Here is a 20,837-nt window from a genome sequence, read left to right as displayed (position 1 = left end):
CTCACGCTTTCGTCATTGCAACGTTGTCTTTTTGTTTAATAACATTCATTATGTCATTATATTTATTTAATTATAGATTGTTTTCCGTAATTTACACGGTAATGGCATTATGTAATTGAACGCCTCTTTTTTATTAAGCTATGATGTACCTAACAAGTTACAAAACAGCTAGAAATTATGGTCAAATCTCCTGTGAACTGAAATCGTGGAGGTTCTGTAATTAGTTTAGGCCCATAGTTGGGCCCGATTCTAATTTGCATGAAGAATCGGTCGATATCAAATCGGTGTTATGTGCGCACTTTCATACATGTCCATAGGTACTGATTAACAGCCCGACCCAACTATCTGAGAACTAAAAGTCGGTGGTCTGCGCCTAGGCTTAGGATAATGACGAATATGAGCATGAAGTTTAAAACAAAAATTGAATGTCGACTCGCGCTTTCGTCAATGTCGTTATTTTGTTTAATAACATTCATTATGTCATTATAGTATTGTTTTCCATAGTGTACACGGTAATATAATTATGTATATTGGAATGCCTCTTTTCTATTCAACTATGATGTGCCTAACAAGTTACCAAACAGCTAGAAATTACGGTCAAACACATCGGTGTAATGTGTGGTTGTGGAGGTTCTGTGGCATTGTTCAAAATAAGACAAAGTCTTGTTCACACACATCTCAAGTATTTCGACCTATTAAATATCCTATAACTTACCAGTAATTATGGCAGGTCTATGCGCTACCGCGTCGCCTATCGATAGCACCTTCACAGCGGTGGCATCCAAAGCTTCCACCTCAGCCACCGGTCCTCGTGAGCTCCTCACGACATAACGGCCGACTCTACTCGCTGGGAAGGTTAGCAGACCAGAGTCTTCAAGGTTGGCTTCGGATACCCGAGTGCCAGTTGGCGATATCACTTCTATATCTGAGAGATTTTCGTCTATTTCTACTGTTGCTATGCCTCCTGGAAAAAAATATGACATTATTAATTTGTTATAGCAAGTATTGAAGCCCATTTCAGTACAGAACTGAAGACTACATACCAATTTGTACATAAGTATGTGGCTCGCTGACTCGGCATACGAACGGACTGCCGGGCACGGCTTGTTCGTTGAACGTAACTGATACCCTGTGGGGTTCCCGGGATACCGGCACGAATGTGACGTCATACAGGCCACGGGCTACGGCTACCACCTGTAAGACAAGTTAAAATGTTACATAAAATATTGTGTGCAGAGTTTAACAATATGAGGGATTGATATTGGATAATTTAAAAGACACGGTTCTTATCAACATCTTGTAAAGTATCAGCACAACATAGCAACGCGTATTTTATTGTTTTTAACAAAGAGCTTATTTTGATAGTCATCAATACATAGGTAGGTAATTAAAAATGCAATATCAATGATTAACCGCAAGACACCTGCTATATTAGGCAAGTCAGATTACATTTTAACAGTTAAATCTTAAAAGATAAGGATTAATGAGTTTTGAAAGTCACGTGTCTTCAGAAAATCATTTCTTTTCTATTATGACCAAATTCGATAAAATGTGAGTTAGTACTTTTATCAGAACTGCCATTGTTCCAGTAGATATAAGACCTTGTTCAGACACGCGGTTTGTGGGCGGTTCTCATTGGCAAGGTACTGAGGCAGCAACCGTACGGTTTCAGTTCGATGCAAACTGTACGAGAACTCTCCGTAACGGCGCGGATTTCGACATGTCTGTACTAGGCCTAAGTCCCGGTTCAGAACCGCGCTATAACAGTTCTCGTACATTTGCATCAAACTATCCGCACGCATCGCTTGAGTACCTCCTTATGAGAGCCGCCCAGAAACCGCGTGTCGCGCGTCTGAACCAAGCCTTAATCAGTATCGACTCAGCATTTTACTTACCTCAGCCTTAACAGTAGTAGACGGCGTAGAGACCACAAGTTCTAAAGTACCCTCGCCGGCTCCAGCCGCGTCAACGCTGAACGTAACTGGCTTGCCTACTTCCACTCCTCGCTCTTCATCCACGCCGTCGTCTAGGCTCAAACCTTCTAGGGTGCCTTCGAGTTCTAGGAAGATGAACAGTTTTAATTAAAGTCTTGTGACAGGTAGGTAAGTTTCATACATTTCAATAAATGGTGGAAAAACGTGTCTGTTTGCGCTATGTAATGTTTATGCTCATTATTATGTGCCAAAGGCTAATTACGGGACTATTTCCTGTTTTCCGCATATCCCACCGCTGCAATGGTGTAGCCAGCTTCTTCATCTACAGCTTGACCGCTAATTAAAACCCAAGTTTGTTCTAGGGGTATCAAGGACTACACAGCTCACAGTGTTCTTTGATTAGCATTGATATTATGTTGTAACTATTACGGGATAAGAAAGTGATGACTGAAATCAAATTTTTAGCCTAAAGCGAAACGAAAGCTTTTGTCAGTCTTTCTAATCATAGACAAGTAGACTTAACTCTACCTTGTCTATGATTGGTCTTAAGCTATTAAACTTACCTCCAGGTCCCAATCCAGTGACCCTCACTCGTCTCACGTCATACACGTTGCACGTGAATGGCGACCCGTTAACGTGTCTGCCAGCGCAGGTTATTTGCACACTGTGTCTGCCGACCGCTTCAGGAGTATACGTGGCGGTGTATCGACCTTCTCCGGTTGAGTTCACGCGGGTGCGAACGCTGCTGCCTCCTGGGCCGGCCACGTAGACTGAAGGCTCACCGGCTGTAAGAGTGGGAATTAGAACTGTAGTATTGAAGATTTAAGGTTTAAATTAGATTTGAAACGGTACTTGAAAGTCGTTTTGTTGAGTTTTAACATTTAAACAAATCACAGGCCTGAAACTATTTTTGAGACTCATTTGTTTGCTTTTAACAAACAACAAACTGATTCTGATAGTTATCAATACATAGGTAATTAATAATGCAAATCCAATGAGTAACCGCGAGACACCTGGTAGATTAGGCAAGTCAGATTAGATGAGTAGTAGGTAATGAGGTTTGAGACTCATGTGTCTTATACTTAATTAATCGTTTAAGAATAAGGCCCAATACATTTATAATTTCGACAAACATGGCAAAGAAACTTCCATTTCATAGGACTAAAAAGTTACTTTGTGGCACGAAAAAACGGCCCAAGTGACCGAGTCTGATCAAATGAAAAATAAACCTTGCAGTCAACTGAAACTGCCTATCGGTTATTATCAAAATCGAACTCAAAAACAATCCATAATGCTGATGCTTACATGAAATGTGTCTGAAGAACCGACCCACATATTTATTGAAAGCAAACATAATAGATACGTGATACGTAACTATGACTTTGTTCACCAAGCTGTATAACGCAACACAAGCCATGGTAAGCCTTGGAGAACGAGTAAAGCACGATACATTAGCCGGTGACCACTAACCAGCGGAACTGATGCAAACAAACAATAAGACAATGATTAGATTTGCAAACACCAAATGTGTGAATCATAACACTCAATGGGTTTATTGGGGCAACAAATATAAACATGAGATAATCGGCTTGTGAATTGGAATGATGTATGTTAATTTGGTCTACTTTGAATCTACTGATCTACATAAAAAGGTTTAGTACCTACCTAACAAAAGTTTTTTCACATAAGTTGCTCTTATGTTTTTATTTTTTTGGCTCTTGTGTTTATAAAATTTATCAATTGTTATCACTATTACATGGAAATCATTTAATTCATATTTTTAAAAATATTATATGTATGTCAGTGATAGGTTCATTTCATTGTGCATTGCGCCCCGCTGCTGACAACAGATGGCCCCCGCTGAAAATCAGTTTCGAGACAAGCCCTGGCGCGGTCTTGATGTATGCTGAGGGTGCCTTTTGTCAGCCCTCTGACATCTGTGTATCTCTTTCATTATTTATGTACCTATGTCTTGACTGCTTGTATACCTTTCTTTTAAATAATATAAATCTATCCTATTTCATTTTTTTGTTATCTCCTTAATAATTAAATTAGTACGTTCGAATTCGAAAATTTTTGGTAGCGCGTCCCCGCGACTTCCTTGTCGCATTTAATTTGTTCGGTTTCCTTCTGAAGAAAACTCTATACCTAAAGTTTTTGTTGATACTTTTATCATATAGCCAAGTCATACAGGAACAGAATAAATACTAGTACTGTATAGGTAAAAACCAAACAAATGAAGATCTAGGAACCGTGGAGCCAAATCAGTCCTATTTCTTGGATATCAAAAACTTCACTTACAGTGAAAGCCAGTGAGTTGTATATCGGCGGGTTCTCCCCTGGGTGTAGATGATAGTCCGGGGCCCGTAGCCCTGGCATCGGCAGCCGCAGCCGGAACCGTGACTAAGCACGTGAATGGAGACCCGGGCACTGCGTGGCCGTTGAACTGCTAGCGTTCTACTGGTTTGAAGTTCAACTAGTATTTACTTCACTTACAGTGGAAGCCAGTGAGTTGTATATCGGCGGGTTCTCCCCTGGGTGTAGATGATAGTCCGGGGCCCGTAGCTCTAGCATCGGCGGCCGCGGCCGGGGCAGTCACGGAACACGTGAATGGAGACCCGGGCACGGCATGGCCGTTGAACCGGACTGAGAGCGTGTGCGGAGCTGGTTCTACTGGTTTGAAGTTCACCTGCAATTTGAAAAAGGAACTTTGTTGATTGTCTTTTGTTAATCCCTGACGCAATAAGAGGGGAGTTAAATTATGCGTGGCACCGTAGCTCTTATGAACTTTTGATGATTAGTTGTCTTATGTTTTTCGAGTCCAGAGCGTTCATAAAAATGGTTATTTTACAACTTCGCTGTTTTTTGTCAGTTTTTCCCTTTTTTTCGAGAACTTGTTACATTCACGGTAACAAGTTAAAGTTACGGATATAATTTTATTATGATGTGGAATGCAAGAGTTGGGCGAAGGAGAGAAAACATATCATGCAAAAATGTGCAGGAACATCTAGTTTTAACAACTACAACATAGTAAGACTAAGCAAATTACCTTGAATCGCGCATTTCCTTCACTCTGTACATAGTTGGGTACATTTCTGCCGTTTACAGCTACAATAATCTCCAAGTTGCCAGCACCTATAAAATGACAAAAAACCTTAAGTAACAAAGAGATAATAAATTAGACAGGGAATAAGATAGCAGTACTAAGTGGATTTATGCAAGATTTATTAGAATCAACTCAGCATTATCATATTTACAGAATCCTATAAACTTACCGGCGTGCGACGCATTAATGGTGAACGAAACTGGTCTGCCCACAACTCCTGGGGATATATCAGTGACAGCGACTCTAGCTGCGCTGTACGCTTTGACTAAGAACGGGCTGCCTTCGACGTGACCGCCCATCGCGCCTGCGCGGACCTGTAGGAAATAAAAAAGTTTGATAAGATTATTTTTTATTTAAATAGAGAAAGTGGTGATAGACAAGAGATTCATGAAGGCAAAGCCGCAAGTAAGTCTAGGCGCAGACCACCGACTTTTAGTTGGCCGATAGTTGGGCCCGATTTAAATTTGTATGAAGAATCTGCCGATACCAAATTGTGCGCACTTTCATACATAATAGCCCGACTCAACTATCGACCAACTAAAAGTCGGTGGTCTGCGCCTAGGCAAAGGCCTTTCATTTAAATGCCGTAAGTAAGTGAGCTTATACGCGGTTAGATAGGTACGAGGAAGCACCTACCAAAATACGAACCAAGAAGGATTTTTCGTAGATTAATACACAAATAAGAAATAATATTAACCTAGAAGACGACTGTGTTAAGAAAAGACTGACGTTCAACGGCTACGCTATGATTGTGAATGTGATGACCTACTTGTTATGTGAAGCACCTCTAATTAGTAATTAAGTGTCGTCAATGATTTATTAATACGCAGAATAATGAACTCATGATAATAACTCTTACTTTAGCGTCATTTGAAGGAACCAAACTCACCTCAATGCTGTGGTCTCCAACGTCAACAGGCACGAAAGATATTGTGTACCGCTTGCTAGCTTCGTTTTCACCCACGGTTTCTTCGGCTGATACCTACAACAAATACATAAGTAAAGTATACAAAAAATGATCACTTTGGTAAATAAGAATACACGTTCACAGGCATTTCAGGGGATAAGTCATTCACATTAAGTTTTCTCTTTCAACTAATCGTATCATTTACCTAGTTCCAAGCAAAGCAGAGATCATACTAGACTAGATAACGGATAAAGATACGCCAGATGCTTGGCCGATTTACATTTACATATCATATGCAATATGAATAATTGAATATACTAGGAATAGAAACCATTAATGTCGATAATATTCTATAGCTTAGACGACGGTACAAGAAACCTAACACAATGCATCTTATATTCTGGGAATAAGAGCGAATTACCCTAAAAAATGTATAGTCTACATACCTGCACTGGTACCGGCCTCCTAGCGGGTCCCAGGACTTCTACGTGTGGTGACGTAGGCGAGTCCACGCTGAATGTATACGCGTCCCCTACGGACACTTTGTCAGGGGACTCCCCTGAGCCAGCTCCTATCACCCGGGCCGGCGCTGACACATGACAGACGAATGGGCTTCCTAAGAAAGAAGAATAGGTGTAAGTATGAGGCAATAGCTCAATGTTGAAGGTGTTCGACTGGCTGACTCGAGATCCGAGAAACGCTGGTTTAAACACTGCCGCCGCTGGACTAATTGTGGTGAGCCCACTGGTAACACAAGTGTATTTTTAGCTTACCACTAGCGGTTAATTACTAATATACTACTACTGTAAGATAAGGCTACAATATTTTACGGACGGCGGTAAACAATGGCACGTTACGTAGTACTAATAGTAATATGAGTAGGAGAGTAGGATTCATTCAGGTTAAATGTAACTGTGACTAAATAGAGCGCAAGTCGTGATTCATACACTCATTCAGTAAATTACAATAGGGAAGATAAAGCAAAAATACAGGAAACTACCTGTACTATATTTTATGGAAGGAATGTCTATAAAAACTCAGTAAAACTCATTTATTTCTGTGAGTAGGCTTTAAAAAAGCACTTTTACCGTGTGAATACCTCTCGACATTGTTGGTCTGTATTCGTTGGTTGGTGGTTCAGCTCCATTGATAAATTTCGAATTGAATTGTGCTATTTTATGTCAATTGAAGCGACTGTAGCTCAATGTGTAGGAGTTTTTGAAGACTTAACTCACACGAGACATGATATCCGTTGAATCCAAGCTCTACATTATCAAGGCGTGTATTCCGTAATATGTGGCAGATGGCGTAAGTGTGAGCACTTCGTGACGCGTCCTCCGTTCACGGTGTCCTCCAGGTTACGCTATTTAATTCCTAGTTGTTTATAAACTCACCCGGGACATGGTCTCCGTTGAACCTCAACTCCACGGTATGAGGGCGAGGGTCACGTGGTGTGAAACTGATGGCATAAGTGTGAGCGCCCTGCGCAGCCGCCGCGGTCGGCACGCGGCCTCCGTTCACGGTCACCTCCAAGTTGCCCGGCCCGGCTGCCATTGTTTCCACTAGAACGGACGTGGGTGTTGATGAATGGGTTATGATTCGTCATTGTAAAGACATAAATAAACTAGAAAAGATCTGATATTGGGATATATTAAATTTAATTGGCTATAGACTTTGCAAACGAAGATTACTTGTATCTAATACTAGACAAATAAATTGACAAACTTACCTAAAAATGTAACGGGCTTTCCAACGGTTCCGTGGGCGACATCTTTCACTCTTATCGCAGTTACATCATACACCTGGAAAATAAACATTTATAAATTCCTTGCTAACATCTATACAGGGTGTTAGGTAAATGGGTACCTATATGAGCCGACACTAGCCCATGTTAACATGGGCATATAAATGGTATGGTGAAGTCAGAAATTTGATATCATCATTTTAATTTTTTAAATTTTCATACAAAATAAATTTTATAAAATCCGATTTGTATGAAAAATAAAATAATTAAAATGAAGATATCAATTTTCTGACTTTACCATACCATTTATATGACCACGTTAACATGGGCTAGTGTCGGCTCATATACCCATTTACCTAATACCCTGTATAATAATATAATATCAAGCGTGCCAAGATTTTTTTTTAATCTAGTGGTGTTTGTAGTTAAATGTCTCACCTTCAAATGGAAAGGGCTGGCAGGTATGGGCGCGGAGTCCACGAGCACGTTCAGGCGGTGTTCGCCGACGGCTTTCGGCACGAATTCGGCTCGGAACACCGCCGGCCCGGCCGCCGCCACCGCCGCCGGCACCGACGCTCCGTTCGGACCTACGCCCCCGAATGCTCAGCTCACCGCCACGCCCTAACTTCCTACTCCTATTTTTTAACTTTTTTTGCTGGCCAGTATCTTTTTAAGTTTTTTTAATTTAATTTTTATTTTAGCAGTGTATTATTACTTTCTATTTTGTTTTTCTTTTTAAGATAAATTTTACCGGCCAGTATTTTTTTATGATTTTTATTTCTTTTTTTTTTTCAATTTATTTACAACCATTTTTCTATGATACGAATTTACAATCTCATGAATGTTAGGAGTTAGGGCGAAGCAGATGAGCATACCTCTTATATGATTGTTATAGTGTCATGTTATTTGAGTATTTTTTTTATTTAGCCAATTTGACACTGTTTTTGAACCTTTGTGATTCTCACCTAGCTGTATTTAATTCACTTACTTAAAATAAATATTTTAAAACCTAACATAGACTAATATAAGCAAGTAGTGATAAAGCATGTTTTAATATTAGTAATATTATTTAAAACCTATATGTTAAGAGGTGGATTGTTAGTACAGCGAAGCTTTAGTAATGATCCTATTACTATCTTTTAATTTCTCCTTGACTAATCTTTTTGATAACTCTCCAAAAGCGTCTATCATCCTTTTTATGAATCTTTTGGGTCTTTTCAAGATTTTTTTTATTAAATTCAACCATTATTTTTTCGTCTATACCACCCTGTAACGAAAGAATCAAAATATCGTGATGTGAGTATTGGGTATTAAGAAAAAAAAATTGAAACAAATAAATGAAGGCAACATTTAGTGTATTTGCAATGAATATAAAAGGTGCAATATAATTTACCACATAGAGCACAGATTATGCAAACACATCCACCTCCTAATCCACACATATTTTATATATTCTTATTTTATAACACATTTTGTTAATACAGGGGTACAGATTTATCCAACACGCAAAAAACTAAGCAGCAGCAGTGCTTCTTCAACTTACCTTCAACATTCACTTCGATCTGATCGAGTGTGGCGGTGGGGTGGTGAAGAGTTAGGGAAGCAGGTTGATGCAGAGGCACTGGGCCTGGTAAAGCCACTCGGGCTCCGCTACCACTGCCTTCCGATACTTCAATGATAAGAGGGCAGCCTGGCACTCGCATCTGTGCGTAAAAAAATATTTTATTAAAAAAAAAACTACTCAAAAATCATTGAGCTAATATTTACTAGTAACCGTACCAGAAAAAACCTAAGACGTTGCTATAGCTTACCTTATTGAAAGAAACATTAACGACATGATGGCATGCCTCCGTCGGTGTAAACGAGACTGTGAAGCGTGCATTGCCCTGAAAAATCAGTTAACACCAATTAGTTCTGTATTACATTGATCAACAACATTGAACAACAATATTATTTATTAAATTTATGTTTTACCTGTGGATGCACTTGGGTGGGGATGTTCAAGCCGTTAGCAGCAACTGTGATCTCCAAGTTGCCTTCGCCGGCCTGAGCTGCATCAACTGCTAACTGGACTGGAACACCGACACGGGCTGATGTTCCACCGGTGACTGTGACTAGCTTGCCGTCATATGCTTTGCATGTTACTGGAGTTCCCTGAGAAAATAAAAAAGTTATTTAAGTCTCTACTAAAAAATAAAAGAAGTATTTTTATAAACTTTATCAAAAAACTCTTTTTTTGATAAAGTTTATAAATATACTTCTATTTTTTTTTTCAAAATTAACTTAATGTAGGTGTGGTACCTAATGTTTAGCATAAGATGTAAATGCAGTTACCTATTTTAAATCTAGGTAAGCTAAATTACCCAATTGTGATTTAAATGTTTAAATATGAATAATAAACAAAGAAATTAATTTAACACTCTTCTATTAATCTGTCAACACAGTAAACAAAATGAATTTTTATATTGTCAATTGTTTTTTATTTATTTTTTTCTTACATGAGTCGCACGCAACCATCCAGTTACAAATAGACTGTCACTGGTGAGTTTTATTTTATTACTTTTTATTTTACTTACCGGCACTGGCTGGTTATTGTAATGCGCTGTCAATGTGTGGGGTCCAACATGTCTTGGCGTAAAGCTGGCCACTAAGCCAGTGACCACGTCTCCAGTTAGCCGGACGGGGACTTCGCCCCTTGGCCCTCGAACGGTCACAGTGAGCTCTCCGCCGCCGGAGCCTTCCACTCGGACGGAGCATGATGCTACTTCTCCCACAGGTATTAATTCTGAGAGACAATGAAATCATTTATTAGAAATCAATGTTTGTACACAAACAAAACAAACCCTTTCAAAAATGCTACAAAAATTTTCAGATCAGCTTGATAATGTCAATTTCAAACGTCACTTTGACATTGACACTGACAGTGAAGGTGATAACGAAACGCGAATTACTGCATTTCAAACTGCGTTTTGTTCGTTAGTTCACACGCGGAAATCTCTGGCTTTTTACAGGCTTTTACGGACGTAATTTTTCAAACAAACCCTTCTATTTATTAGTAGGTAAGTAAGTTATAATACTAACCAACTTGCGATGTATCTATTGTGACTCTTTGGGCGGGAGCTACGTGAAATACAAATGGCGACGATGGCACAGGCTCTCCATTGAACTTTATGTCTACTCGGTGAGGAGTTGGAGTTTCTGGCCGCCAAAAAACTAGGCATCTTCCTCCACCCACAACCTGAAAAACAGAATAAAGTGAACTTAGAGATGAATAGAGAATACCTGACCACCTAAATGTACAGAGTTGTGTTATTTCTATTTTTACTCCAATAAAAATAAACAAGGTACAAGTATTTTACCTGTACGTGATTGGGGACTTCTCCTTCATTTATTGATATCTCAAGTTGCCCTTCTCCTGCAGCACTTGCATCCACTGAAAATCAAAAATATGTTTTTAAGTGTTTAGTACCTACATACTCGTTGTCTTTATCGATAATAATATTAGTAACTATTGAGTTTTTGTTTAAAAATAAATAATTTTTATTTATTTATTGATTGGGGGTAAGTTCCTATAATTTTTAGGAAACTACTTCCGGACAACGGAAATACTAATTTTGTAACAAAAAAGTAAATAAGTATCCTGCTGTATTAGGCGACTGTTATGTAGTAGTAGGGTGACCTAGTTACAAAATTAAATGTTGATCAGGACAAAATGCCCATCCCAGGCATCCAACTAAAATTACCTACTTGTTTTTCATCAAAATCGATATAGGTACGCAGAAATGTTATGTAGTTTAATAAATATCAGATTCCAGGTAAAAAAATAAAAATATTGCAATCCACGATTCTAGAAATTCCGAATTGCATAGGTATTGCTGGCATCATTCGTCTATAAAAGGGCGAATGAAACGTGATATCGGATATTGTCGATATTCGCGGTATTCAGGTTGAAGTTAATACTTACTTGGAATCCTGGATACTGGAAAGAACTTTATATTTGTTTATTCAATGTGAGACATCAGATGGATATGAACTATCATAATGATTTAGATGCCGTATGAGCCTAACCTAACCTAACCTACCTACTTATAGGTAAGCATGTTTAGAGATTAATAATTAATTTCTTCCCAGTAGTTCCTTTTGATAGTTCCTTTAAAAGAACTAATGGTGCCTACGCTTTTCTTCCCATTATTGGTTCCTTCGAAATGAATGGGAACTAATGGGAAGAAACAGTTCAGTACCTCTAGTAGGAAAAACTTTCGAGTTCGTTTCGTTGCGTATTCAAAGTGTCATCGAAAAATTTTGTATGAAAAATTAAACAGCGCCCCCTAGGGCGGCTATAATATAGGGGGCGCTGTTTAATTTTTCATACAAAATTTTTCGATGACACTTTGAATACGCAACGAAACGAACTCGAAAGTTTTTCCTACTAGAGGTACTGGTTTGTCCCTTTCTAGGATGTTGTAGGTACCTACTTTTTACGATGGGAAATCATATTATTGGGAATAAATGGATTAATAAATAATTTTATTATAAAAGTTACGATATGCCATACCTTTGAATTGGCACTGTTGTCCAACGACTGCGTTTCCCACATCAGTGACTTTAATCAGGCTGGAGTCGTATACTTTGGCGACTAGAGGGTCTGCGGCCAGCTTGTCGTCGGCGATTGAAACCTGGCATAACAGAAATAATTTTAATGAGCATATAATTTTTCAGGCAGAGAGGAGTAGAGTGGGACTTTTCTTTTTCGAAAGTTAATATGTCGAGTGACGTAGTTTTTGTGGCTGTTGCGTAGCTGTAATCCGTAGCAAATCAAACAACCTTTAAAAGACTTCTGTTTAAAAGATTGAATCATGTTTTATGTTACTGAGGTCTAATCATAATCGGATAAGTAGGTAACTACATAGTAGTACTCATTCATTGAACATCGTTAAAATGTAATTTCATTATTATGGTTCCAAATTAAGGATGTAACGATCGAAACTTAAATTGAAAGAAACTCATATCATCATATAGTAAGAGGACCTTAGCCCTGCGACTGCAGTATCAAATGTTTCCCAAGGGCGCTGAAGAAAAGTGAAAAGAAGTTCTTTTGCTAGAACGGTGACCTTCGGAATCACAACTGTCATGTTCGTCTCGGTTCCTGTCTTACTAGGTAAACTTACTAGGTAAGCGAGATACATAAAGGTAAAATTAAACTTACATCGATCAAATGTGTGCCGACTTCCTCGGGCGTGAACTCGAGCCGGAAGACCCCAGGTCTTTCAGCCACGTCCAGCACTCGGGCGGTCACGGGCCGCCGCGATGGCGCAGTTACTGTTACTCCAACCTATCGATAATACTAGTACTTAATTGGTAACATAACAGTTTATCGATATACGATAAGGTAGGTATAGAAGTTTGAAACTCGTGAAAAAGCCTCGTTAAATTGTGGAATTTTTAAAGTCAGATTGGTGGTTGGAAAGCTCAATAGTTTCAGTGGAAAGGCCACAAGTTTTGTTAGTTTTTAGAGTTTATAACTGACACTAAATCAATAAGTTATTGTAGAGAATTATTAATTTGCAGCTTATTAAACGATTTCTGTGATGTTCGTAAAACATGCCAGTTGAAACACCAACAATCTCAAATTTCTGATCTGTTGCGCAGACCAATGAAATTCATAAGCCAAAATACGGAATCTTGATAGAGACAAGACGCAAGAGGGTTTGCTCAATGTAAACTTGCAACAAAACTAATTTTAAAGTTCATTCATCCTTATCCTCCTGATTTACCTCATTTTTGCTGAAGGTCCCAGTCCCAGGGGCGGTGGATATCTCGAAGACGGCCGGCACTCGCGCGGGGATCAGCCGGGTGGACTCGCCTCCGCCGCCGCTCGCCGGCCCCGCCATCACTTCGACCTTCCACGGGGACCCTGGATTAGAAGAGAGGATTATCAGCTAAGAATGAGACATTGGTATAACCTGAACGAACATAATTTTTTACCCCCCTCTTGGGTATCGAACCTGCGGGACCTCTGGGTCTGAAGCGATTTATCTTACCACTAGACCATAGAGGCGGTTGCCCTCTTCACCTACAAACGATGGCACATCAAGGCACCATGGGGTCTTTGTCTATGAAGAAGTCCACTGACTGTGGGTTGTGTTGCAACTACAAGTTGTGTTGCAGGGTGTCTGGTTAGTAAAAATCAAGCTTTTCAGCATTTTTTCGCATTTTCTTCAATCATTGTTTTTAATTGTTGTGACATAAAGTTCGTAGCGTCCGCGTCATCGACAAAATATGAATATAGTGTTATACAGACTGCACGTTTATTGAGTGTTGAGTGGTCGACTCTACATTCAGGTGTGAAAATAACAAATGTATACAGAAAAAGTTGGTCTTTTATTGAATTTACGATGTTAAATTCTGGATAAGTAATTTACTGTGAATATCTTAGCCAACTGAGGCCTAACACCCTATATGACATACATTGCACTGCGTTCGCGGTAGGTAACCACACAAATGGAAGACTAAGTACCCAATTACGTAAATAAATCGTTTTCGGTAAACTGCTCACGGTATGTGAATAACGATCAATCTTGTCGTCTAGTAGCTACAAACGACTTCGAATAGCGTGTACGAGAATTGCGCCTCTATGCAAATACGACACGCACCTGTGAACACTTATTAAATAATATACAATTAACATACTTCGGTTAGGATTTCCCGGAAACACGTTATTCAATACAATGTTTTGATGACGCGCGTTTTACTTATCTACTCATAAGACAAATAAGTAGGTTTTCTTGGAAAATTTAACACAATATTGGTTTTGCTGAAACAATTTACTTACTTGAAATTAAATCGCAATATGCTTCTGATTTCAAACTGATAGGTTTATCTCCTGTAACTCCGTAGTCACTGAACTGTTTTATTTTCAGTATTTATGTAAAATAATAACAGAGCCTAATGCATATGTAGAAGACAGCAGAAAGTTTTTTTATGTAAGACAAGGCAGGTATTTGACCGCAATCGCACCTGTTGTTAAGTAAGATGCAGTCTAGGATGGTACATATTATAAGTGACTTTGTTTTAAACTTTGTAGTGATAAATAACTAAATAATAAAAAATCAACCAATAAATAGGCAAATTATACAGTAGCTAGGACGAGAGTAATAAATTAATAGACCATCAAATTTTCGCGTTGAAATATTTCAGTTATTAAATCAAACGAGGCTGTGCTAACCTCAAATTACAGCAGGCAGTGAACTGAAACTCAGTAAAATGTGTAATATAAGAGCGATCTATCAATTTTAACTGGTTTAAAACCAAACTTAGGAACTAATTAAAATGCAAACGTTTTGTAAATCAAATCAAATCAGTGGTAATGGTTTTATTAGGTATTGTAATGATTCAAACTGAAGCGTTCAATTTAACAGGTTAAATATAATTATTTTGACCAAACGAAAGTTTGTGTTTGAGTTATCAGTTTTTAATCCAATTCATATTGTGATCTGGATGAAACATTTTCCTGAAATAGAATTATGCATTTTTAGTTAATACCAAGCTCGACCCTATCGTCGGTTTGTTATTATAATACCAAAGATTAAGACACCCTGTATTTACATTCCAACTATTCAAGAACTTCATCCACTTTTCTCATACTTCAACTTAGGTACTTATATGAAATTAGTTTTAACAATTTAAATTAAACATCATCGTGTATTCCCTTCGATGTGCACTCAAGCAAAGGTTATGAAAGTCTGACCCGAGGTAACCCTACAGAGGTCAATACACTAAAACTGTATGTTGTATTCGCCTCTTAATTTGACCACATGTACGTATGTTTTATGTAGTCTGAGGTAATGTAGCAAACAAGGTAAACTAAAATAGGTAAGGTACACAATGAGATGGAATTATTAGAGCTCTACTCTGAAAATGTTTACTCCTTTTAGTTACACAAAAAAAAAGAAAACAGTTGTGTTAGTGTTGCTAGCTTATAAACCGGTATTATAAAATAATGAACCTGATTATAAATAATACTTGTTGAGTACATACTTAAGCGGTAGATGATTTATTTTCAATGTATCAAACTGTTCAGCTATATTTTTTTTCAATGTATTTATAAGAATAAGTATCAGGAAAATTTTTGTTTTTCAAGTAAGTAGAATTAATAAAGATAGAGAAAATCCTCACATTACCTGTGGAAAATTAGAGAGAGTCATGTTTCTGCAGTGGAATTTAAACTTGAATAAGAGAAATACCTGGTGATGAGGAATGATGAATCAAAAAGTTGATTCAAGTACCGAAAATGGTTTGATATTTTAATCAGCACCCCTTGTGTTTACAGTAAGTAAGAACAAATTGCTAAAATAAAAACATAGAGTCGCATTTTTCCAATTTCTGTAACGGAGAGTGCTAAAGATATTAAATTTAGCTGTTTTATGCAGAAGTCAAACAAAGTCGGCGACAAATGAAACGAAACGAACAAGACGAACGAAAGTGTGTTTAATAAAAACGCGAAACGACTGTTAATAAAGTGTATTATGAAATCAAAAGGTCAACAGAGCCGACGCTTGATTAGTTGGAAAATTAAATTGTTAATTTGCAATCGAGGAACGAATGTAACGGATGATTAATGTTTAATAAGGAATTAATTTTACTTGTCACTGATATGTTGTAAATAATAATAATATATACCTTAAAACTAGATACTCTACATTATATTTTATGTACTTATTTTTTCACGAAAATGATAAAATTACTGAATAATTTGGTCACTGCTGTTAATTGGTTTTCCTATGACTGCTTATTTAAAACTTAGATATTTGCATTATAAGTAGAACTCGTATCACTTATTAATTATGCACTGTTTGAAGCATTGAATTATAACACTGCACAACAAAATTGCAACTTTTGGCTGATGATTGACTTTCATTACATGATGTTTACTAACTTGACGTCGCTGATTCTGAATCTGCCGTCCATTTTTTCGCAGCAGCTCTTGTTTACGTGTTATAGCTTTCGCTCAAAAATTGCTAAATTTCAGTCTTAATTCGCCGACAGTTCAAAAAATACTATGTTTTCTTTGTATAATTTAATATGGTAGCATTAACAAGTGTTTGTGTGAATTATCTAAATCAATTTTGTTTCATTTGCGGAGAGGATATGTTTAAATAATCCGTTTAAATGTGACAAAGTTCGTAAAATTGGCTTAAAAAAATTAGTTTGGGGACCCAGTGGAAATGAAAGATAAGCCTTGAATTCCGCAAAAGGCGTGGAAAAGATGCGTTGAGTTTTTACGTTTATAAACAAATAAGAATATGTGTAGATTTAGGTACGAAACCGCTATGATCTGAAAGGAACCCTTGAACCATCGCGACGACTGTTATTTTTATTTTTGAACAAAAATGGTATTAACCAAAAAATATTGAACTAAATAGTAATTCCTTGCATACGTTTGGCATGTAGACGTCTTTTCAACCCTAAGAAGTCACCTGAACCTCATGTTGATACTTCACATGAGGATTTTGAGGCGAAAACTGTCAGTGTGGTAGAGACTTTGAATGTGACCCGAAATTTTCAAAACCATGTAGCCAAGATGGTTTAAACGATCGTTTTAGAGATTTAGGATCTTCAAGTCTTCCGAAAAGACATGGAATGAGTTATTTTGGCATTTTAATTTTTTTTTTGGAAAATCCGAAAAAATCTTACTATTCTTACACATCGAACAACGTATGAGTCACTTACAAACATGTTTTTTTGGTTGGATGTAATATAAACATCGAATTACACTCTCTTCGCAATCACCTGAACAATTTTATCACAACTCTTAAGGATCTAAGTGAAGAACATGGCAAGCAAATCCACCAGGGCCTTCGTACGATAGAGGGACGCTATCAGGGCCACTGGAATGCACACATGATAGCTGACTGCTGTTGAATCATTCAGAAGAGCTGTCTGCCTTCAGCATCAGCAAGGAAGTCAAATAAAAGAAAGTTTTTTCAACTTAACAACTTCATAAAATAGGATCATCTCTAAAAAAAGAGTGTTTTTTTACAAAAAGACCCAAGTGTCATATTTTTTTAACCAGAGCTGATACAGATATTTCAATCACAGATTTGAAATCGTCATTAAAAATTGACCTAATATCATGTAACATAACCCAATCATCAGAAATGCTGTTGTGCAGTGTAATGTATAACAAGCATTAGGTTAAAATGTACAACATACTATTAGTAGTTAAATAAAAAGAAGCGTTTATGTTGCTGCCGTTTTCAGGTGATGTAATATTTAAATTCAAACTTGCTTACTGCAACTGATATCGGACTCTTAAGTATTGACGAAATATTATTAATTCAGTACAAACGCATTACACAACACGGAAGATGGTGTGAAGTAGGTATTGGTAATATCTCTAATTGGAGCAAATTGGAGTATACACGTCGTATTCATCGAGGTCAGTTGAGAGAGTATAGAACTTTTGCCTTAAACTTACAGTAGAGGTTCTGTTATAAACTCCACAAGTTCCTCAATACAATGACAACTATGTCACGTTTTAATGACGAGTCAAACCGCATTCCAATGCTTTATCCCAGCTGGTGACATTCGATTCCTGTCCGGTCCACATCTGGGCGACCTTGTCGACACACCTTTCAATCAGGTATTGTTCCGTCAACGTTGACAGAAAGTCATGGGGTAGGTTATAAGAAATGGAACAATGACTGTGATCATGATCATGGCCTTACGAGGTTAAGGGAATTTTGCTAGGCTTATTAGGATCTAGATTAAGACGAACGGGACTATTCCGATCTCATGTATACGCTGCTGCAATTATATCTAGATCTACAGCATGATTGCTAGATCAAGACTACTGAAGTGAAGAAAAAATAATGGATTGATGTCCATCAACCTCTCACTGATCAAACCGTAATCGGTTTGTTGCTAAGTTACTAAAAATAGAAATAATCTGTTGTCACAGAATACATCTATCTTATTTGTAGTATAGAAGATAAGTTAATAGAGACAGTTCAGAGTTGAAAACGAATAGATATCAATGAAATCCGTAGCAAGACCGTTAAACAAACGTCCAGCAGGCTTAAACAAATGGTCCTCGTGCACAACTTAATTTGCTATATCGAACGCTCATGGTATGCAATAAATTACACACCGGTTCTAATGGCGTGCCGATTCTGCGCTCGACCGGCATCTGTTTTGTGATTATTGTGTTTCTGTCTCGTGTGACACAGTAGTGATAGAGCTGGACAGGTGTTCGCTTGCGATCGCTGATTAGGGCCGTGGACAGGCATGTCGATTATGTTGAGGCCACGTGGAAGGCGGTAGCGGTGTCACATCACGCATTGGTTTTTTACTGAAGTTTTTATGCGCTTTGTAATAAATATTAATCAGCGATTATAGTGTGGGTTTGTTTCTGGACAAAAAATCAAATAGGTAAAAGGCAGTGGCTTCCTTTCATTTGCTATCAAAGCTACCTACTTTGCCGTCGCGGTGTGTTCAAATGTAGAAAAAAGCCTGGTATAGGATTTCCGCTTGTTTCGAACGAAAATTGTATTTTTACATACCGACCGATCTTTTCGTTTGGAAATGAAAATGTACCTTTTGAAACGTATTTGCTATTTCAGAAGCCGCCTCAGTGAGTCTTTGGCTTTATTTATACCCACCTGTCCGATAAAAGCCGTTACCACCCTACGTAGTACAGCGCATAACGGTTCAGAATGTTCCTCGATGCGTAATTAGACAAGCCACTGACTAGTGAACAGCATTTACTATTGTAAATGCGGACGTTTGCGAATTTGCACAACGTGACACGAACGGTGGAAACTAATTCATTAAATTGCTTTAATTTTTTACCAAGATTTAAGCTGTGATTGCCAAGAAAAACAGAGAAATTTTAATACTGATTTCCACTGATATTAAACATAAATTACCTACGAACGATATGCTAGCGCAGATTGGAAAGTCGTAATCAGAAGTTAAGTGTGTACATCGATCGATCTGCTACATACTGATAAAGCATGTAATTTCTGCTAATACGTCGAGAATTTCTTTAAAAACATTTCATCAGATAAACGAGATTTTGTAACGTGAACAGCATAGCAGACTTCTTACGAAATGTAACGTGTTTCAACTAAATAGATCCACTTTACCGCATTTTAGATGACAAGATATGTGACGCTGGAGAAATCTGTTGTCATTACAACTAATTTAGATAACCAATTTTGATAAATCAAACTTATTCATTTTAACACATTAAGTAGATACGTAGACCAAAGTATTTTCCTGGCTGATCACATTCTTGGGCGATGAAGCAGGTGCAAAGATTTTTACAATGTTCTAAGGTAAGTTGTTCCATAGGTAGGTGATTATTTATCACTCCCCGTTCTTACTGTGACCATTCGAGCGGGAACTAACTGTAAGATAGCGCAAATAACGAGCAGCACAAACGTAATTGATAGATCTAACCTTTTGAGACTATTCATAAAGCATTAGCAGTTCCGCGGAGTCATGTTGATGATCAGAATCTATTTCATAGACAATTCTGTCGATTTTTACGGTTTTAGTAGATTATTTAACTTACGTAATGTTACGGTTTATGAGTCACGGCTGCAGCTTTCTAATGTTTAAGAAGTTAGTAGGAAAATTTTTGAATGGGTTTGCTTGAAATATTCAAAAATCAAACACTTACTCAGCACTTATTCGTATACATTTGTGTAGATGGGAATCATGTCAGTGAGTTTAAATACAATATTAATAACAACGTAAAGTTTTTCAAACGCTTACCTACTTAGATAGTTCCAATTAAAATTTAGTTATTTATTATTTTTGTATTTGTTACTCATAAATAGTAATTGATTAATGCCTATCAGATACAGTTAGTAAATAAACGTTTTATAAGTATATTAATTAATTTTTAGTTTTGCAATTAAAACCAAAACAGTTATTAGCATATTATTTAACGCTCATTAATGCGTAATCGTGCTCATCAAAAACAAGCTGCTTAACGGTATTTTATTCTATTTTATAATTAGCTTTTCGTAATATAATGTAGTCTTAGTAATAAACCAGATACATAAATTCATATTTTGTTCGAAATCTCTCGAGGAGCAGTGGAAGTTAAACAATTTTTCACGTTATCTCCACATGTAA

The 20,837-nt window shown here is 37.5% G+C and overlaps 1 protein-coding gene across 4 annotated transcripts in view; it reads right to left on the bottom strand.

The window, feature by feature from the left end:
* Positions 1-20,837, bottom strand: part of jbug (filamin-type immunoglobulin domains fbug) — an 84,162-nt gene that overhangs the window by 10,670 nt on the left and 52,655 nt on the right. For all 4 annotated transcript variants that reach the window (XM_028303695.1, XM_028303696.1, XM_028303697.1 and 1 more), the window contains 21 exons: positions 13,466-13,605; positions 12,898-13,023; positions 12,247-12,367; positions 11,051-11,124; positions 10,773-10,929; positions 10,268-10,476; positions 9,666-9,845; positions 9,503-9,577; positions 9,235-9,394; positions 8,130-8,278; positions 7,677-7,749; positions 7,342-7,509; positions 6,394-6,563; positions 5,930-6,022; positions 5,210-5,354; positions 4,984-5,069; positions 4,431-4,623; positions 2,498-2,719; positions 1,896-2,059; positions 1,044-1,194; positions 716-964 (listed from right to left, as the gene is read on the bottom strand). In XM_028303695.1, the coding sequence (XP_028159496.1) occupies positions 716-964; positions 1,044-1,194; positions 1,896-2,059; positions 2,498-2,719; positions 4,431-4,623; positions 4,984-5,069; positions 5,210-5,354; positions 5,930-6,022; positions 6,394-6,563; positions 7,342-7,509; positions 7,677-7,749; positions 8,130-8,278; positions 9,235-9,394; positions 9,503-9,577; positions 9,666-9,845; positions 10,268-10,476; positions 10,773-10,929; positions 11,051-11,124; positions 12,247-12,367; positions 12,898-13,023; positions 13,466-13,605 (3,105 nt within the window). The remainder of the gene's footprint in view (positions 1-715; positions 965-1,043; positions 1,195-1,895; positions 2,060-2,497; positions 2,720-4,430; positions 4,624-4,983; positions 5,070-5,209; positions 5,355-5,929; positions 6,023-6,393; positions 6,564-7,341; positions 7,510-7,676; positions 7,750-8,129; positions 8,279-9,234; positions 9,395-9,502; positions 9,578-9,665; positions 9,846-10,267; positions 10,477-10,772; positions 10,930-11,050; positions 11,125-12,246; positions 12,368-12,897; positions 13,024-13,465; positions 13,606-20,837) is intronic.

Source organism: Ostrinia furnacalis, unplaced genomic scaffold (genome assembly GCF_004193835.3).
Source record: "Ostrinia furnacalis isolate ACB-3 unplaced genomic scaffold, ASM419383v2 OfSCF1268, whole genome shotgun sequence".
Lineage (NCBI taxonomy): Eukaryota > Metazoa > Arthropoda > Insecta > Lepidoptera > Crambidae > Ostrinia > Ostrinia furnacalis.
The sequence above is the reverse complement of the archived record's forward strand: the minus strand, read 5'-3'. Positions and strand labels throughout refer to the sequence as shown.